This window comes from Plasmodium yoelii, assembly GCF_900002385.2.
Source record: "Plasmodium yoelii strain 17X genome assembly, chromosome: 11".
Taxonomy (NCBI): domain Eukaryota; phylum Apicomplexa; class Aconoidasida; order Haemosporida; family Plasmodiidae; genus Plasmodium; species Plasmodium yoelii.
In genome coordinates this window covers 238,762-259,051 of record NC_036183.2, presented here as the reverse complement: position 1 = coordinate 259,051, position 20,290 = coordinate 238,762, and the positions used below count along the sequence as shown (strand labels likewise).

At 21.1% G+C, this 20,290-nt stretch overlaps 7 protein-coding genes across 7 annotated transcripts; 4 read left to right on the top strand and 3 right to left on the bottom strand.

The window, feature by feature from the left end:
- Positions 1 to 643: 643 nt before the first annotated feature.
- PY17X_1103200 (conserved Plasmodium protein, unknown function) lies at positions 644 to 1,465 on the top strand (the record flags this gene model as incomplete). Its single annotated transcript, XM_721238.2, has 1 exon — positions 644 to 1,465. One exon carries the CDS (start codon positions 644 to 646, stop codon positions 1,463 to 1,465), a length of 822 nt encoding a protein of 273 aa, XP_726331.2.
- A 749-nt stretch (positions 1,466 to 2,214) lies between these two features.
- On the bottom strand, positions 2,215 to 4,115 carry PY17X_1103100 (protein Mpv17, putative; the record flags this gene model as incomplete). The annotated part of the gene is made up of 2 exons (XM_721236.1): positions 2,215 to 3,797; positions 4,037 to 4,115. The coding sequence occupies 2 exons, from the start codon at positions 4,113 to 4,115 to the stop codon at positions 2,215 to 2,217; spliced, it is 1,662 nt and encodes a 553-aa protein (XP_726329.1).
- Positions 4,116 to 5,618: 1,503 nt separating this feature from the next.
- Positions 5,619 to 6,410, top strand: PY17X_1103000 (HCNGP-like protein, putative; the record flags this gene model as incomplete). Its single annotated transcript, XM_719565.2, has 1 exon — positions 5,619 to 6,410. One exon carries the CDS (start codon positions 5,619 to 5,621, stop codon positions 6,408 to 6,410), a length of 792 nt encoding a protein of 263 aa, XP_724658.2.
- A 593-nt stretch (positions 6,411 to 7,003) lies between these two features.
- Positions 7,004 to 10,767, bottom strand: PY17X_1102900 (uncharacterized protein; the record flags this gene model as incomplete). The annotated part of the gene is made up of 3 exons (XM_719566.1): positions 7,004 to 10,052; positions 10,363 to 10,552; positions 10,713 to 10,767. 3 exons carry the CDS (start codon positions 10,765 to 10,767, stop codon positions 7,004 to 7,006), a joined length of 3,294 nt encoding a protein of 1,097 aa, XP_724659.1.
- Positions 10,768 to 11,572: 805 nt separating this feature from the next.
- PY17X_1102800 (conserved protein, unknown function) lies at positions 11,573 to 12,983 on the top strand (the record flags this gene model as incomplete). Its single annotated transcript, XM_022956419.1, has 2 exons — positions 11,573 to 11,967; positions 12,233 to 12,983. 2 exons carry the CDS (start codon positions 11,573 to 11,575, stop codon positions 12,981 to 12,983), a joined length of 1,146 nt encoding a protein of 381 aa, XP_022812330.1.
- A 273-nt stretch (positions 12,984 to 13,256) lies between these two features.
- Positions 13,257 to 16,064, bottom strand: PY17X_1102700 (uncharacterized protein; the record flags this gene model as incomplete). Its single annotated transcript, XM_719050.1, has 1 exon — positions 13,257 to 16,064. One exon carries the CDS (start codon positions 16,062 to 16,064, stop codon positions 13,257 to 13,259), a length of 2,808 nt encoding a protein of 935 aa, XP_724143.1.
- A 2,138-nt stretch (positions 16,065 to 18,202) lies between these two features.
- On the top strand, positions 18,203 to 20,239 carry PY17X_1102600 (uncharacterized protein; the record flags this gene model as incomplete). The annotated part of the gene is made up of 1 exon (XM_719049.2): positions 18,203 to 20,239. One exon carries the CDS (start codon positions 18,203 to 18,205, stop codon positions 20,237 to 20,239), a length of 2,037 nt encoding a protein of 678 aa, XP_724142.2.
- Between the last annotated feature and the right edge of the window lie 51 nt (positions 20,240 to 20,290).

Here is a 20,290-nt window from a genome sequence, read left to right as displayed (position 1 = left end):
GTTTTTAAAAAGTGCAAATTGTACATTGTCTTTTTTTTCACTGATGGTTAATTATAATATTTGTATAGTAATATTTAAAAAAGAATACTTATATTTTTTAATTTAAGTTTAATAAAATATGAAAATGTATTTACAATTATTGAGAGCACACAACTTGTCGAGTTATACCTTTAAATTGTGTTATTATTTTATACTTTATATTTTATACTTTATATTTCATACTTTTTTTGAAGGTGGGGCATTGTGTTAATTGTAATATATGCATTGATTTGGGCGAAGATGTATATATATTTATTTATATCAGAAAATAGTGTAAACATATTTTGTAAAAAGAGATATTTGATGTTTTGCATACATCCGGTTTCGAAAACAGATTATTTTTATATTATACACTTTTATTTAGTACATGTAAATTTTCCATTATTGATATATACATAATTATTCTAGTTCATTAAAATGGGAATTATATATATGTTTTTTGTTTTATTCGGTATAGGAAATTAGAGAATTGAAAAAAAAAAAAAAAAATATTTTATAGATTCTTTGGTTTTACTCTAATTTTGTAATACTTTTTTATTTTAATTTGTTTATTTGTCTATTTTTTAATTTTTTAATTTTTTAATAATTATATATTTTGAATAAGATGGGAAATAGTTGTAAAAAAAAAGTTCGAATTATGAAAAATCGAAGTTTGTCAGAAGATATTAACAATTGTTTTTATTTCGATGACGAAAATAATAATACCGTGAATCCTCAAAAGGTCTACATTGATTTATGTGATAAAAGAATTAATAATTATAAAAAGTTTGGAAAAAATAATAAAAACAATTTATATTTAGATAAAGACAAAAAAGTTAATAGAAATAGTTCTATTATATATATCGATGAATTATATAATATATTAGGGAATGACGAAAAAATAAAATTAAAAAAATTGGACAATTCGGATGTTGAAGAATTTTTAATAATAAAAAAACATATTAAATACAAAAAAAAAAAAAAAAAAAAAAAAAAAAATAAGGATTGTAATGTGTATAATATTGACAGTTATAACACTGATAAGTATATGTTGAGAAGTATACATAGTGATGATAATAATAATAATAATAGAAAAAATAATAAATTTATGAGAAATGGAATAAAAAAAACGAAAGAAAAATGTTCAAAAGGTTTATTATATTATGAAAATGATAATAAAAAAACGAAGAAAAAATTGAATTTAAAATTGGACGATATAGAAACATGTTGTAGTTCATCAAATGAGAGTAAACATGATAAATTTGTGAAAGATAAAAAATATGATATATTTGAAGAGGATAGAATATTTTTATTAAAAAAAAGACGTGAAGAAATGAATCACATAAATTCCAGTTATATTAATAATAAAAAAAATGCACACCAAACTAATAACATATATCGGGGTGACAATAATGAGTTAACAATTTTGGATACATTCAAAAAATAAGTGAAAAAATAAGTGACCAAATAAGTGGCCAAATAAGTGGCCAAATAAGCGAAAAAAAAGTGATAATGGAATATCTTCAGCTTTTTATTATAACTATTGGAATATTCTTAAATGTTATAAAGTTGATTAAAAAAGTGGTATGTTTAAGATGTTACAAAATAACACAAATAATTTTAAATAAATAATTGATGCTTCAAAAAATAAACATAAATAAAATAGTAAGAATTATAAAAAAAACATTAAAAAAATTGAAAAAATAATAAGTGGAATAGCATATATTTCAAAGATACGAGTAAAATAAAAAAATGCTATAATTTAAAACATATAAGGAGTAAAAAATAATATGATCGATTATGATTGTCCAATTATAGTATGGTGTTACATCTGTATATTGTACAAAATTAAAAAAATGAAGATAAAAAATGAAGATATAAAAAAAATTATTGCAAATAAATATAGATTATTTTCCAATAAGTTTAATTATTTTAGTAAAGCCTGAATGAATTAAGTTGCATAAGGAAATATATGAAATAGTTTTTTTTTAATTTAACTTAATATTTTTCCATTATGGTGATATATAATTTATTTTTTTTTGCACACATTGTTTAAGTAGCATTATGTTTCATTTTGCATTTAAGGAGCTATGCATATATGTATATTAATTTATATACATATTAATTTATATATTATGTGTGTGTGTGGATTATTTAGCTATTTGGCTATATATATACTTCCTTGCGAGTGTGATATTATTTATTATTTGCAGACCATGAAAGAAAAATAACCCAAAAAAAATCAGCGAAAAATACAACTGTAGCTTGATAAATTCTTGGGACGAAAAAAAAGTTAACTAGTGTTAATGGTGTCCATGTTACGAAAGAAATAAAAAAAACTTTCATTCCTGTATTTAAAATTTTTTCTACAATTTCTGAACGAGATTGTTTTTTTAAGATTCCATTATAAAAAAAAAATATTGTTAAATGGATGGGGCCAAAAATAAAATTATCAAATAATGTTGGTATAAAAGATTTGTATAAAAATATATTTGGTCTAGATTTAATAAAATTGGCTAAAATTTTCCCATACCACCATGTCATTACTGGCCCCTCAAGAGTAAATCCAATAGTTGACATTCTAAGAGTTCTATATATATCATATTTATTAGGTTCATATTTATTAGGTTGTTTACTCATTTCCATAAATTGGCATGCTATATCAGCAATAAAATATAATGTTCCTGCAATTAGAGAGTTCATTAATAAAAGATGTTTTTCAAATAAGTTATTTATAACATTTTTTATTTTATTTTTATAATTGATAATAGAATTTTTATCTTTTTTATTCATTTCATGTTTAATATTAGTATCATTTTCAATGATGTTACATAATTTTTCTTTTATTATGGATTTGTTTTCTTCTATATTTTTTTTTTTATCAAGACATGTATTTTCTTGGCTTTCTATAATAGTGTCATTTTTTTTATTTTGTATGCATTTTTTATTTGGTGTTTCCACTTTTTTATTTGGTATTTCCGCTTTTTTATTTGGTATTTCCGCTTTTTTATTTGGTATTTCCGCTTTTTTATTTGATATTTCCGCTTTTTTACTTACTGTTTCTGTTTTTTTACTTTTTTTATCATTTTTGGTGTTTTTTTTATCATTTTTTGAACTTTTTTTATCATCTTTCTTATTGTTCGCTGTATGAAATGACTTTTGTATTATCGTTTGGAAATATCTGTTTGTTGTTTTTATAAAAATATTTCTGTTATTAGAATTACTAAAATTATTTGCTACTTTATTAATAACAGTATTATATTTCACTATTTCATTGCTATATTTATTTTGTGTATAATTATTTAAATATATGGATTGGTTATTATTATATTCATTAATATTTAATGATGTTGATAAGGGTGATTTATCCTGCTCTTTTATAAAGTTACTTATTTTATGGAAACCATTTTTATCATTTATTTTTTCTTTTGTTTCTTTTGTTTCTTTTGTGTAATGGGTATCAAATTCTTTTAATTTTATTCCGTGGGTATATGGAGATTTGTAATTAAATTTTTCTGAAAGCTTATTACCAAATTGGTTACAAAAAAAATGTTTAGAAAAGTTATTACCACCGCTATTACAACCGATATTACAACCGATATTACCACCGATATTACAACCGATATTACCACCGATATTACTACCGATATTACTACCGATATTACTACCGATATTACTACCGCTATTACTTTTTTTAGTTTTTATTTTAAGCCCTTCAAAGTTCAGATATTTTAAATACTTAATTTTATCTGAAAGGGGTTTCCTTCTAAAGTCGTAATCTATATATGAAAAAAAATTGATGAAAAAAAAAATTGATATATAAGAATATGTATAGACATAATATAGTGAATATTTTTTAAGTTCATTTTGAAACAATTGTAGTTTTATGTTATAAATGGGAATATTTAAAATCAGCAAAAAAAATGAAAAATAGAAAATGCAAATCTATAAAAGACTACCAAACAAATGTAAGAAACGATATTGTAATATATTATTATTTAAACATATTTATAATTACTTATATCAAAGGAGTTTACATTTTTAGGTACAAAATTTTTATGTTTTCCTTTAATGCTAATATAAGCATTTATCAGCATTATTAATTTTTCTATATTTCTAAAAAAAATGATATCAATATGGTTATACATATGTATGTATATATATGCATTTCTCTTTATATGTTTTGAGCAAATTTGATAAATTCATAGAAAAATATAAGCATGGTTTTTAATAGGGAATCAAATTATATGTGTATGCATATATCTGTAACTTACGTGATAAAGGGAAAATGAGATATATGGTAGCATATGCAATTGCATTAATGTTTCTTGAAATATGATTTTATATTTTACAGATTATGATTGTTGAAGAATTAATATAAAGCCATATTTTATATTTTGGTATTTTTTTGATATAACAAAAGAAAATAAATGGGTTGTTATTATATCAGCTACAAGCGTATTATATGTTTGGCACAAAAATGATTTAATACATAAAAAGAAGAAAAAAATATATAATTTACAAAATTTGTATTTTTTACCCTTATTAAATATTAATATATAGAAAATAATTAATTGAATAAAAATATATGTATCATATTTAAAAAAAAAAAAAAAAAAAATATATTTTTGCTTTTAATGCAGTTAATTGGCTTTCCTTAGGAATATATCGCAAATAAACATAGCATTCTGTAATTAGGTATATTCTGGCATCATATATATATATATTGTATTATATATATTGTATTTATGCGGAGGATAAGATGTTATATTTCCTTTATAAATAATATTAAAAATAAATATATAGAGGTAGATGTGTTTGTGTTGATATTTTTTGTTAATTTTTATGCATTTAAAAAAAAAATTAGCATTGGTACTCATAACTCATATATAATATTATACCTATAGCTATAGTATTGATATATATATACAATTTTATAATTACAATATATTTTCAAGTTGTAAATTCGGTATTATATGAGGATAGTATTAATAAGAAGAGTACATTATTAATAAGAGGAGTATATCTTTTTATTTTGAGCAAATAAGATATGAATTTGATTTGTTCGCACTTTTAAAATTATTTAAATTTACATTTTATTAATATGATGGTTATGGATAATTGATCAAATTATAAATTTATATTTTTTAAAAAAAGGGAAAGAGAAAATATGTTATGTGTTACTAATTTTTCTACATTTACAGTTTTTTCTTGAATGATACAGAATATTAGTAAGGTGTAAATTTTATTAAATATATTATCTAATTACAGAATTGGGTAACATAATATAATAAAGTGATAAAAAAAAAAAAGCAGAAAAAAGAATATAGCCATAATAATTTGTAAATATACAATTGTGTAATAAAATAAATTACATATATAAATGTGATACTTTTCTAAAATATTAAAATTTTGAAACACATTGAAAGTTATAAGTGTTTATTTTTGATGAATAAATGAATCATAAAAATTAGTGATTAGTTAACACTAGTTTAATTCGAGGTTTTTTATTTTTTTTTATTTTATAAGACAGCAAAAAAGGAAAATTATGCATTATTATATAATTGAAGCTATTAATATGCAAGTTTTTTTTTTATAGAATGAACTTAGTAGATTATGAACTTTCCAATGATGAAGATTCGGATGAAGGGAAATCAAATAGCTCGAAAAAGGAAAATGATTTAAAAGAAATAGAAAAATTATGCAATAAAAATATCGAAAATGAAAAAACGACATTAAAAATAAAGGAAGGTGATAATAAGAAGGGTATTAATTATAATGATACTGAAAATGAAAGCCCCGATAAGTCAACAAATCTGGAAATAGATTTGCATAATAATAACAGAGATGAAAATAGTAACAATTTAAGTGGTGAAATGTGTGCAAATAGAGAAAAGGAAAGAAATATAGGATATAGTTATAATATAATAGAGGATGGGGAAAAATTAAAAAATATTAACCAAAATATATACAATAATAATGAAGAATGTTTTAAAGATCAAAATAGAGTATGCAAAGAAAATGATTGTAATAAAAATATTTTAGAAAAAAATAATATTATGAATGTTAATGTTGATGGAAATAATTTTGATGAAATATTTTATTTACCTGAAAATAAATATTCAGAAATACTAAATAAAAAAATTGATGAATTATCAAAGTTATATGAAATAAATTTAACTATTAATAAAAATATAATTAATTCAAATGAATATAAAAATCCAGGTATTTTGGAAAAAATTATGGAAATGTTTGATATCGACGTATATTCATCCAATTATCCACCACATATATACAATCCTCATGATTTTTTATCTGTTGATTTATTTAACGAAAAGGAAAATACAACTGATAAGAATAAGGCAAAATCCAAATGGTCAGAAATGATGTAATTTTTTAGTTTTTTTTTTTTTTGTGTGCAATAAAATTTGTATGTGTATGCATGTATACATATATTTTGCAGTTTAAAATTTTTGTAAAAATTGTAGTACTAAAAGGGTAAGCATGTGCCATTTAGATTTTATTTTATTTTATTTTATTCTATTTTATTCTATTCTATTTTATTCTATTTTATTTTATATGCATTGCATATTTAATTATCAACTTAATTTATTTATCCATTTTTGGTTGGGTAACATTTAAAAAAATTATTAAAAAAATATAATCATGTGCAAATGATGGAAACTGCATACAAAAAATATAAAGTAAAATGCTAGCCACATAAGTAGATATGCACAATACAACGGATGTTATTAGATAACAAATGGGGGGGGTTAATTAAGTAAAAAATTGTGGTAAAAGTGGTTTGATAATAGTGAAAAAAAGTGTTATAAACAAAATGAAAATTAGCTTAAAAGGTGAATTGAGTTATAAATTTGCTAGGGTTGCACACACGTGCTTCACATATATATAAAGACGTATTTGTGGAATAACAATAAAATTGTGATTTATAAATATGCAATTTTCAAACAAATATATGATTTTTTTATTTGGTTGAAATGGTATCATAAGATAAATAGTTTGAAATAAAAGCAAATTTATCATTGGATCCTTGTAAAAATTTAAAAAATTCATCAAAATTTGTAACAGCATTTTTTGCCTTTTCTTTTAATAATTTTTTTTCATTATCTTTATTTCTGCATAATATACAAGTTTGTGTATCATTTAAACAATAATAGTGATATGAATGATTACACATAAAATGAATAACTGGTAATGATAATGTTTCTTTACAAATATAACAATAAGTGTTGTCAATTATTCGGAAATTATATTTATATGAATATTTTTTTTTATTAAGTTTATATAATTCTTTTTTGTCTGCTAAAATTTGTTCATATTTATCATTTATATCTTGATCCATTTCATTAATATATGTAAGAAGTATTTTTTTAATACAATTGTAATTTTTATTATATTTTTGTAATATTGAAATAAAATTTAATATGGAAAGAGAATATTTTTTTTGTATAATTTTTATTAACTTAATAAATAATTTATCATCATTAAGAATAGATAGATAATAGAATATATAATTATAATAGGCATAGTCATTTAATTTTAAAAGATGTAAACATGAATTAAATATATTTTTGTTAAATTTATTTTCTAATACTTGAAATATATTAATATTTATATCGAGTTCATTTTGTTTTAATAATTTTAATTGCTGATTATATTCGGATTTAAATTTATTTATAATTTTATTGGTGTAAAAAAGAAAAGAGATATCATATTTGTTCATTTTATTAGATACATATAATAACCCTTTGTTGTAATTATATATTGATAATAATATAACAGATAAATATGTTATATTTTTATCATTATTTTTTATTAGCTTATCTATATTATAGGTTAATATTGAGTTATTCTCTTTTTGTTTAAATTTTTGTAATAATATTTGCATAACAGTTATAAATAATACATAATCATATTCATCATTAAATATATCAAATTCTATTTTTTTATTATGAATTCGATCGGAATTATTTATTTGTTTTTTTTCTTCATTTTCTAAATTGTCTTTTGTGTGTCCTTCATGATGTTGATTCGATTCATTATTTTTGTTTGTTTTTGAATTATTTGTTTGATATTTTTGTATTAATAAATCATTTTTTTCTTTTTTATCAAGAAATTTGAGAATAAAATTAAAAAGGAAATTATTATTATCCAAAAATAATGGGATAAATATTGTTAAATTTAAATCATATTTTTTTATTATTTTTTTTAACAAGGATATGGTTAAATCAGGAAAGTATTTAATAAATTTATAACCATATTTAAAAAGTAATATACATATATTTTGTATATCCAATTTAAATATATATTTTAAACATTTTTGATAATTTTCATATTTATCAATTAATATGGATGTGTATGTTAAATGATCTTTATTTTTTTTTGAAAATTTTAAAACAACATTATAATAACCAATATTTAATAAGAATTTATATGCTTTATTTAAATTAATTTTATTTTTATTATTTTTTATAAAAGATATAATTTTTTTTTTTTTATATTCTCTTTTGTAACAAGATAAGAGTATCATTGTGTGTTCATCATTGAAAATGTTTAAATCATGTAATTTTTCTAAATATATAGATAAATATTCATATAAATCTAAATTTAAATATTTTTGAATAACTGTAGCTGTTTCTAAAAATTCAATTGTATTTATATAATGATTCATAGCTTTTTCATATTGTTCTTTTTCAAATAAAAAATCTGCATATATTTTGTGTATATATGGAAAATTAATATCATGATGATAATTTTTATTTAAATTTGAATATTTTATAAGCCATAAAAATAATTTTTTTTTTTTAAAAATATTAACAATTTCATTAATGTTTTTTTCCTTTAATATTAATTTGATTTTATTTCTAGAATTTGTAGAGAATTTATTTAATTTAAATGGTTTTACAAAAGATAACTGTTTATATTCCATGTTGTTATTATTATTTTCATTTTTTATTTTATCAACTTTTTTCTCTAAAAATATATCATAATTTCTATCGTTTTCATATTTAATAGCATTGGTATTATTGTTTCCATTCCCTTTTAAAATATTTTTGTCTAAATTTATGTGTTCATTATTGACATTGTCATTGTATATTTTTAATATATCTATATCATCATGTAGTATACTATCCCCAATTTCATGATATGAATCATTAATAATATAATCTTTACTTCCACTTTTTATATTTTCCACACTATCTTTTCCATTCCATTTCATGGCTAGTTGTTCATAAAAATAAAGCTTATCAACTTTGACTTCAGGATTATTTACTTGCTGATCAATGATTAAAAAAATCAAGTTATTAAAAAATGCAACATTTGTTATTAAATAATTAATTGTTGTATTATAAGCTAATAATTTAATGTCTTCATATATGATATATATATTTAAACATAATTTTTTATTTATTTCATTAAGTATTATTAAATAAAATTTGACTGTAAATAAATTAACAACTTTATTTTCTAATAAAACAAATTCCAGGCTTCTATTATTTAAATCTATGATGTATAATATGTTTATAGAATTATTACAAATGTATAAAACGTTTATTTGTTCATTATATGCTGATATTAATGATTCTTCAAAATTTTTTATATCATTAGTGATTTCATTTTGGTTATTTTGATCGCTATCATTGATAGTAATGGGTGATAAGTTAATCTCTTGAATATAAATATAACTAATTGATGAATTATTTATAACTAATTTATATATATCTATAGCATTTTTCTTTATTATTACAAATATATTATCTTTACACAAATAAATATTTTCAAATAAATCCTCCTTAATTTCAATAGAGTCTGTTCCAATAATATAGTAATCGTTGTTGAAAAGATAAAATGAAATTTTATTTTTTTCTAAAGTAATTATGTAGCTTAAACATTTTGATATCAGGGTTTTTGTGACATTTTGAATATTTTTACTTATTTGATTTTTTTTTACGAGAACAAAACGTTCGTCTCTTATCTGGTAAGCGCTACATAGGAGTACATTTTTGGTTTTTCTGAAAAAATGACAAAAAAAAATAATTTTTTTTCAAAATATTTTCGTAAACATATTCGAGAAGCATATATTCGAGAAACATATGACGTATACGATAATGTTTAGTTATATGAGTATACAATGATGGTGATATAGTATTGTCTCTTTGAATATGAATAAAATAATTTGCAAATTGTGTGTTTCATTATTGCAAAAATAATGATGAAAACATGTATGAGGGCTATATACAATAGTGGAAATATGAGGGTAAACCAATTAATTGTATGTAATAATATATGGATAAATATAGTGAATGAATATAATTTGCTTACCCTAATACTAAGAGACTTTTATGATTCTCATTAAAGCAAAAATCGATGACAATAAAATCAGTGTTTATTGTAATTGAACTTAAATTTACGGGATCTATATAATGTATTTTATCGACAAACACATTTATAAATTTTTTTGATAAAGAAAAATATGTCCCTTCATAGCTATTTAAAAAATGTTTTATTCCTCCTGCAATAAAAACAAGTATGTAGGGGTGATTAAATAAATGTTAATAGAAATTTCAACGAATATATTAACATAATAATTGTAAATGTATTCCTATAGGGATGTATATATACAGATAAATAAATAAATAGATGATAAGAAAAAATTATCTTTGATTTCATACTTGTATCTTTCGTTTGGTCTTTATTAAAAAGAAATAAATTTCTAAAGTTGAACATCTTTTTCTTATATGTATATAGTTATATAATTTTCATTTCATCTTTATAAGCTTATAAAAAATAAATTATTAGATATTAAAAATGTGTATTTTTCCCACCAAAATAAATATAGCAACTTATTATTAGTACTGTTACTAAGAAATTGGTATTTTAATAAATTTAATGAATTTTTTGATTTAATTTAAAAACTTATTTAATATGTTTAATTAATTAAATTTTTTTTTTTTATAACTTTCAAAATAAATATAATTTTATTTATTGTTCTATAACACTAAGTTATGATTTTTTAATTTTGGTATTATAAATTTTAGTGAAGCATATATGAGGATACTATGCATATATTTTTACTTCTCATATGCAAAAAGAATATTGATAGAGGATTTTTTTTTTTTTTTTTTAATGGGAAAAAAAAAATGAAAAACATAAAAATATATATTTTTCTGGTAACATAAATAAAGAGGGTGTATACATAGAATAAAATATGTTATTATTTATTTAAAATATTATAACACATATGAAAATAATTTTGTAAAATAAAAAGAGTAATATAATGGAATAAATAGGGGAAAATAAAAAGTCAAAAAAAATATATTTAAGAAATAAATATAGGGAAAAATCGTTTTGAAAAAAAAAATATAAACGCAGAAAAAAGAAGATTGTAAAGAATAAGAATGAATAATGATATATAAAAAGGCAAGACTGTGAATAAAACAAAAATTATATAAAATTTTATTGATAAGTACATGGTTATATACACACAAATGTATATTTTTTGTGTAAGATAAAAATATGATACAAATAAAAAATGAACGAAATTAAGGATGGTATACAAGTCGAATTATTTCGGCTATCTCCTCCAGTTCTTAATCATAATATTTGGAATTTGTTTAAGATAAAAGAAATCGAAAATACAGATTTTGAAAAAAATGCAAATAATGATGACATTAGCTTATCTAATGAATTTAGCTTTGGCCTTCCAATAAATTCTAGGAAAATATATTATGGTCAAAAACTTACGTCTCAAATTAATATATCAAATAATTTTAAAAGTGATATTCAAATAAGTGAAATAAATGTAGATGTTGTAACAAAAGAAAATATGTTTAACATTCATAAAAAAGTTGAAAATATAAATGTGTCTCCTACTGGATTTTTTAATTTCATAACATCTTTTGTCGTTAATTTCTTGGACATATTTACGTAAGACTGAATGGCATAAATATAAAAATAAATATAAATATAAATATAAAAATAAAAATAAATATAAATATAAAAATAAATATAAAAATAGGAATACGCATCTGCTCATTGTTGCACTTGTTTTTTGTGTTTGTATTATGGAGAATTGCATATAATATGATACAAACATGAAAAGTATTTTTTCTTAATGAGTATGAGGAAAATGTTGTTATAATTTTATATTTTTTTTCTACCATATAGTGTCCTTTTTTTTTCTAATTCTTAGAATACATTGCACAGTCGACTATTTCGTAGAAAATGAGCCCCATAAAATAAAGAAGGAATTTAGTTTTATAAGTAAGGATCCGTTTTGTTTAAAAAGTGTTATATTACAGAAAATGGATAAATTATATATTGAACTGCAATTGAAAAATTTAGATGATAATAATATAATGGTAAATGATATAAAATTAAAAGATATATGTTATGAGACAATAAAAAATGAAGAGGAGTTTAAAGCTCATAGTGGTTTACATTATTTTAAAAAAAATGATGAATATTCCATGATATTTTGCATAAATGACGAAAAAAGCAAATTAGATATTTTAAATAAAGAAAATGAAGAAAATATAACAAATATAGAAATAATATATTTTTCAAATGATGGTGGAAAAGGAATAAATAATATTCATTTTTTAAAAAAATGTATAATAACAGATAATCTTCGAATATATTTACTTGAATCAGAAAATACATTTTATTTAATAAATAAAATATATAAATTTGAAATTGTATTTGAAAATAATACAAATGAAAATATATTAATAGAAATACTAATTCATAATAATTTTAATATTCATGTTGTTAATAATTTTGTTAAAGCTCATATAATCGAAGGGAAAAAAAAAGTATCTCATTTTTTTGATGTTTTGTTTATTAATCCTGGAATTCATTTTTTTAATAAAATTACAATATATAATAAAAAAACGAAAAAAAAAATAAAATATATTAAACTGTTTAAATTATTTGTTAAGTAACGTGTTAATTTTATACACACTTAATGCTAGCGTGCGCACGTGCGTATAATATATGCATATATAATTATGAATGTGTGAAAATAACAGTGTAAAAAAAGGTATTAATATATAATGATATACAAAAAAATGATATAAAAATAAAAAGTTTCGAGTACAAAGGGTATTTAAAATTGTGGTATAAAAGAGAAAAATAAATCAATACTAACCGAACGAAATACGATTTACATTAATAGGCTATGAAATGTTCTAAAAAAAAAAAAAAACAGGGCAGTCTCATTTTTTTCCATTTTGTTCTAAAACAAAATTTGCAGCATTCCCAACAATTAAATTAATTCGTCGAACTTTTGGTTCATCTTTATTAGATTGTGAAATTTCTCCATCAGATTCATCTTCACTAGATGTATAATCATTTAACTCGTCTTTATTCAAAAAATTTACTTCATCATAATACATGTTTTCAAAATAATTTACATCAAATGTTAAATCATTACATTTTTTACCAAAATAATAATTTTTATATGATTTAGCATCTCCTAATTCATTTTTATCAAAATAATAGAAACTAACATAGCCATCTGAACTTGAACATGCGCATATATTTCCTAAAGTATTCCATGATATATCTGTAATTGGGCATAAATGAATATTTTTTACTATACTAAATGGCATATCTAAAATTTCACTATCATAAAAATATATACTTCCATCAAACGTTCCCAACGCATATATATATCTTTCTTCTTTTTTATCTTTATTTTCGCATAATGCATCTAAATCATTTTGTTTATCTTCGTTTATGCTATCAATGTTATTACTTTTATTATGGTCATTGCTTGTTGATTGATTTTTAGAATCTTCTGTTTTTTTTTCTATTTTTAAAAAAGTGGATTTTGATTCTGCATCTGATTTATCAAGTTGGTCTTTTGCTTCTTCTTTTGCCTCTTCTTTTGCCTCTTCTTTTGCCTCTTCTTTTGCTTCTTCTGTTGCCTCTTCTGTTGCCTCTTCTTTTGCTTCATCCTTAGCATTGTCATTTTCCACATCCCTTTCTTCACAATCCTTTTCTTCTTCATCTTCTTCCATTTCTGCATCTTCAAATTCGCTTTTTATTGCTTTGGGTTCTCCATAATTATCTGCATTATTAGACAAAGGATAATCAGATGGATAATCTTTCACTGATTCATTAGTGTAGTCAGACTGGTCATTGATATCTGAAATAGTGCTACTTATGTTATCACATTCATCATTTTGTATCTCCTTATCATTAAATAATAATGTTTTTTCATAATTTAATTTCAATAGGTGATTGTAATTTTTTAATTCAACAAAAAGTGAAGATTCTTCAAATGATTTTCTCTTCTTATTAGGTTGATTTGATTCATCTTCTGTATCTAAAGAATTTTCCAATAAATGTTTGTAACATTTTTTAAATATATTTTGTTGTGTTCTTAATTTATATGTATTATAATTAAATTTTGCTACTAGAAAATGACTAGTTTGAGAGAAAACAGTAAAAAAAGGAATATTATATTTAATAAATAAATTTTTATGATATATATAAAAGCAACTATAAGCTTTTATTTGATAATTTGTTTTGGTATTATCATCATGTTTGTTATTTTTTTCAACTTGTTCAAATTGAATTCCACTAGGGGCTATTAGATAATCGCCACTCGGTGAAAAATCTATACGTCTAAAAAACGATGGCAACATTTCTTCACTTGAAAATAAGCATCTTTTTAGTTTTTTTTCTTCCTCTTCTTCTTCGTGATCCTCTTCTGCATGTTCATCTTTTTTTTTTAAAAATAATTTTTTATTTTCATCATATTCTTCTATTTTATTTTTTTCTAATAAAAGTTGATCTCTTCTTTCTTTATCATCATTTGGGTTAGTATTTGAATGATTATTTGTATTTTCGAGGTTTTGCTTTTCTTCTTTTTTATATGAATTATTATAATCATTTTTTTCAGTATTTTTTTCATTATATTCATATTCGTTATACGCAATATATGATGTGGATTTTTTTTCGAGTTGATCGGGTTTAATATTTTTTATAGAGTTTTCAAGTTTCCAAGATTTGCCATCAACTTTTTTTTTCCATATTTTAAGAGTTTGGTCAGCACTAAGAGATGCTAAAATTTCACTATTGATATCTAGTGATATACCTTGAATAATTCCTGTATGTCCTTCTAAAACTTTAACTTTGCATGATGAATTTTTAACAAATTCAATTATATTAATATTATTATCTTCATTACCTATATATAGGGTATCATTATCAGACCATGTAATGCTATTTATAACACCGCTACATCTAAATGATCCAACAATGTTCCACCATTCTTTATAATCTAGAAAACTTGCATCATACCCTAATGGTATATTTTTTGGTTTTTTGCTTTTTTCCCATATATATAAAAATTTATCTTCACCACCACTAGCTAAATATCTACCATTTTTATTGAAGCGAACGCAATTAATTTCACCATTATGTCCTATAAATCTACTTAAGCATCTAACTGTTAAATTTTCATTGATATATACTCTCCATATATGCACAAACTCATCAGCCCCACAAGTGGCTATATTAAGTTTGATAGGTTTTTTTCTTTGAGGATGAAGATCCTTATCTACGAAGTTTTTAGGAGTAGCATTATTATACGAATATTTATTTTGTGAATAACTTTCGTTTTGACTATCTCCATTTGAAATGTCGTTTAATAAATGATGTTTTTTGTTTATGCTACTATTTGCACTATTTTGATAAATATTATTTATGGTATGATTAGTGTTATTTTTATCTACAGAATTTATGACATTATCTATTTTTAATGACACATTTTTGTTATCATCGGAAGGAGATATTGTGTTATGTTCGTTATCTTGGAAATTTTTGTCAAAATTATTTATTTCATATTTATTTTCTTTATCTTTTAGAAATGTTTTAAATAGTTCATATTTTTTATGTAACTTTTTTACACTATAATAATTTGGGTATGGTTGTATGTCTACTGAATAAATTCGGTCGCTTCTTTTATTATCTTTGCTATGCCATAAAATTTGTGGTAAATAAACGTGTGGCATTTTTCTTATTAAAAAAATACGAAAAAAAAAGAAGACGAAAAGCAAAAGAAGATGAATGAAAGATCAATTAATGCAACATAAACGAAAAATTAACAAAAAATTAATAAAAACAAGGTGAATGAAATAAGAATAAAAAAAATAAAAATAATATTAATATGAGAAGGAGATAGGATTACGATAAAAGAGGAAATACAAGGAAATCAATATGAAATTATCATAAATACGTCAAATAATGAAATGATTAAAAGAAATATAAAAAATAAAATAAAAAATAAATTAAAGGGGCATACAAAGCTGGCTATAAAATTAAGTAAGTGTTTTTATTTTTTAAAGAAAATATAAATAAGCCAATTATTTGTTATATTTATAAGCAATTTACTTTGTTATTATGCCAAAAATTGAATTCCACTATATATATTATATATGCATATGTGTAATGTGCATATTTGAATATTAAAAAAGGAACAATGTTACTGGAATTGCAGAACAGTAAATGTGTAATTCGAAATACTTTATTTTCAAATTGGTGTTTTAATACGAAAACGAAATAAAATAAAAAAATATGTATAAAGGTAATAAATATGGGTAAACGAGGAAAAATTTGTGCCATAAGGTCGCTCAAAATATAAATAAATATTCACATAATGTAAATATATATGGATTATAAAAATATTAAAAAAAATATTATATATATATATATAATGTTATATCCTTTGATAAGTTTAAAACAAAAACATAAAAATATATAAATAAATATTATAATTTCATAGCAATGTCTATCTTAGAAATAATGAAAAACTGAACACATAAAAAACAGGAACAAACTAATTTTAAGTTGTGAAAATAAAATAGTAATAAAAATGTGATATTATTATTTTTGCTTATAGCATATATATATTTTGATCATTTTGTATATTTGCCATGCTTATTTATAATATCGTGAATTTTTATATAAGTTAATATCTTCAATTATTCTCCTTATATATTCCTTTATCTTTTATGATATAATAATTAAAATAAATATCTATATTAAAAGATATATTAAAAATCATAATTAATAAAAAAAAAAAAAAGTAAGCATAATGAGAATAATAAAATTATGGGTATTCATAAAAAGAAAATCTGTGCAATATATAATTACACAATTATGTTTATTTTAATATTTCATTAATATCTTCTTTATATGGCAAGTAAATTTTAATAAATACGAAAATGTAAGATATGAAAAAAAGTGCATTTATGAGCCTATATATAATTTTTTTTTCAAAACACAATAAAAAAAATAACAAGTATAAAATCTGAATTAATGGTGCGTGTCTTAACTAAGAGTGTGGTATCTCTTTTTTATTTTACTTATAGCATTTTTTTAATTTTTTGTCATTTTTAATTTAGTATTTGTAAGAGTGTTTCTAAAAAAAGAGTTAAGGCATTGTTACAAATGTCACTTTTTATATAAAGCTCAATAAAAAAAAAAAATATATATGTATTCATATTAATATTACACACATGTGTGTTTGTTTCCCTTCTTAAAGGATCTTGATTATTTTGTAAATATATTACTGTGTATATTATTTAAGATATATTTATCACATGCTTTATAAAAATTAAATATTTTAAGCAAATGAATAGCGTCTACCTTCAAAATATTTATATTCTTTTTCTCGATGTGATATATATGTAGACATATATAATGTGCGCATTAATGATTGTCGTTTTTTTAAAATAATAATTATTTTATTTTAAAAACTTGGATGATATTATATAATTTTGAATTAATAAGATGATTCTTCATATAACTAGTGCTTTAAAAAAATGATATGAAATATCTGAATTGCTAATATTGATGATGTATCTGTTATTTTTTTTCGCATATAATAGGGGACAGTCTACATAAGAAAGCATAAAATAAACTATATGTATCAGGGGTATATCTTTTTAATATTTTTTATAGAAATATTTTGGTGAAAAAGCAATATTTGTTAATTTAATTTTCGATATATTATATTTATTTGGTGGTCGATAGAGAAATATCACCCTTTGTCATAATTTTTGTTTTTATTTCCTTTTACTCTTTTTTCATGCTTTTCTTACGTCTCTTATTTTCTCATTTTGTTATATTTTATTTTTCGATTTGAAAAATGAAGAAAACGAATAGCGACATGTCTGATTATTTACATTTCTTAGTAATTGCTGTTCATTTATCGAAAAAATATAATTTAAAATTTCAAAAGAAATTATATCAAGATCTTTTAGATAATTATTTTTATAAAAATAATAATAAGATAATAAATAACGTATTTATTAATGAGCCTTATTTAAATTATGATAATTTAAATGAGCTATACAACTATACAAAGGACAAATGTAATGAAAGTAATTGTGATAATATAATTAAATATGGGTATGTTTACTCGTGTTATAAGCTGAAAAAAGAAAAGAGAAAAGACATTGTTTTAATGATCTTAGATGATGATTTCCTAAAATATAGTTGCAATGATAACATAAATAATAATGATGATAATGGGTGTAAGTGTTATGAACAAAAAGATATAAAATATTATGAAAATAACTTTTATAATGTAAAATGTATGCCCGGATATAGCATAGGATATTATTTACTCGGTAAAATATATGAAAAAGAAGCAAAGGAAGAATGGTTTGATGAGAGAAAAAAAAAAGTATTAATAGATATATCATTTTATTGTTATTATTTATGTTTTAAATCATGCCCTTTTTTAATTTGTTCATTTCGAAAGTTATTAATGTTACATGGGAAATTTTATTGTAATAATATGTATATAGAAGAAGTAAGAAAAGTTTCAAAATTTTATAATTTTGAAATAGACATATATAAAAAATGGAAAAATCGATCATTAAATCATAAGAAGGATGGTGAAGAAGATATGAAAGAAAAGTTTGACAATAGTATTATAGAACTTATTGATTTAAAAGAAATAAAAGTTATAAATATAAAAAATTGTGATTTTATATTATCATTGATTGAAGAGGCCAACATAAATAGTTGCTTAACAGAATGGAAAAATAATTTTAAAGAGCATATAAGCGAAAATATTTGTAAAATAAATAATATTATTTCTAAAACGGGGATCAACGATTTAATAGTAATAGGAAAGTTTTATTTTCATTTTTATATAAATAATTTTAAAAGATGTTTAATGATATTAGAAGAATGGGAAAATGAACCAATTTTTAGTATATGCATTTTCTATATAAAAGGTTTATGTTATTTTTTGCTTCGGGATTATGAAAAGTCTATAGTTTTTTTCGAAGTTATTCAAGATATTGACTGTTATTATACAAAGCATTTACCATTTTTGTCAACTTGTTATTGGCACAAAAATGATATCGAAAAAATCGAATATATTTTAACAGATTATTCAAAGAAAGAAGTAAATGAACATTTTCTTTGCGTTATAGGAAATTATTTTTCTTTAAAAAATAAGAAAGAAATTGCTGTGAGTTTTTTTCGAAAAGCAATAAAATTAAATATATATTATGAATACTCATATATTCTTTATTCTTGTGAAACTAAATATATAGGAGAAAGACAAAAATCAGCATTAGCTTTAGCAAAATGCCTTAAATTAAATCCATGTAACTTTAAAGCACATTTATTATTAAGTATTATATTATTTGAAGAACGGAACTTTGAATTATGTAATTTTCATTTAAGCTTATGTTTAAAATTAAACAATACAGATGGACTTATATGCTTATATTTAGCTTCAATATATAATTACAGTGAAAAATATGAAAGCGCATTACTTTGTTTAAAACATGCAGAAGAAAACATTTATAATAAAATTGAACTATTCATAATGCAAGGTATAATATTTTTAAAAATAAAGAGAAATGTAGACGCATTAAACAGTTTTTTAAAAGCTCAAAAAATAAATCCCAAATGTAATTATATAAATACACTTGTAGCATTTACATTAGTTCTAGAAAGCAAATTCGAAACAGCAAAAAAAATAATAAAAGAAATCATCCTTGAAAGTTCACAGGATGTCAATAAAAATATATTGAAATATATTTATAAATGCTGTGATTTAAAAACTGCGCCTTCGGATTGTGTGTTAAATAAAATAGAGCATTTTCTTATGGACAAAAATTTTCTAGATATATATGCTTTTGAGAATTCGTTATTAGAATAATTACAACCTTTTAAATGCAGGAAAAATATTAGGAAAAAGTAAAAATATAGA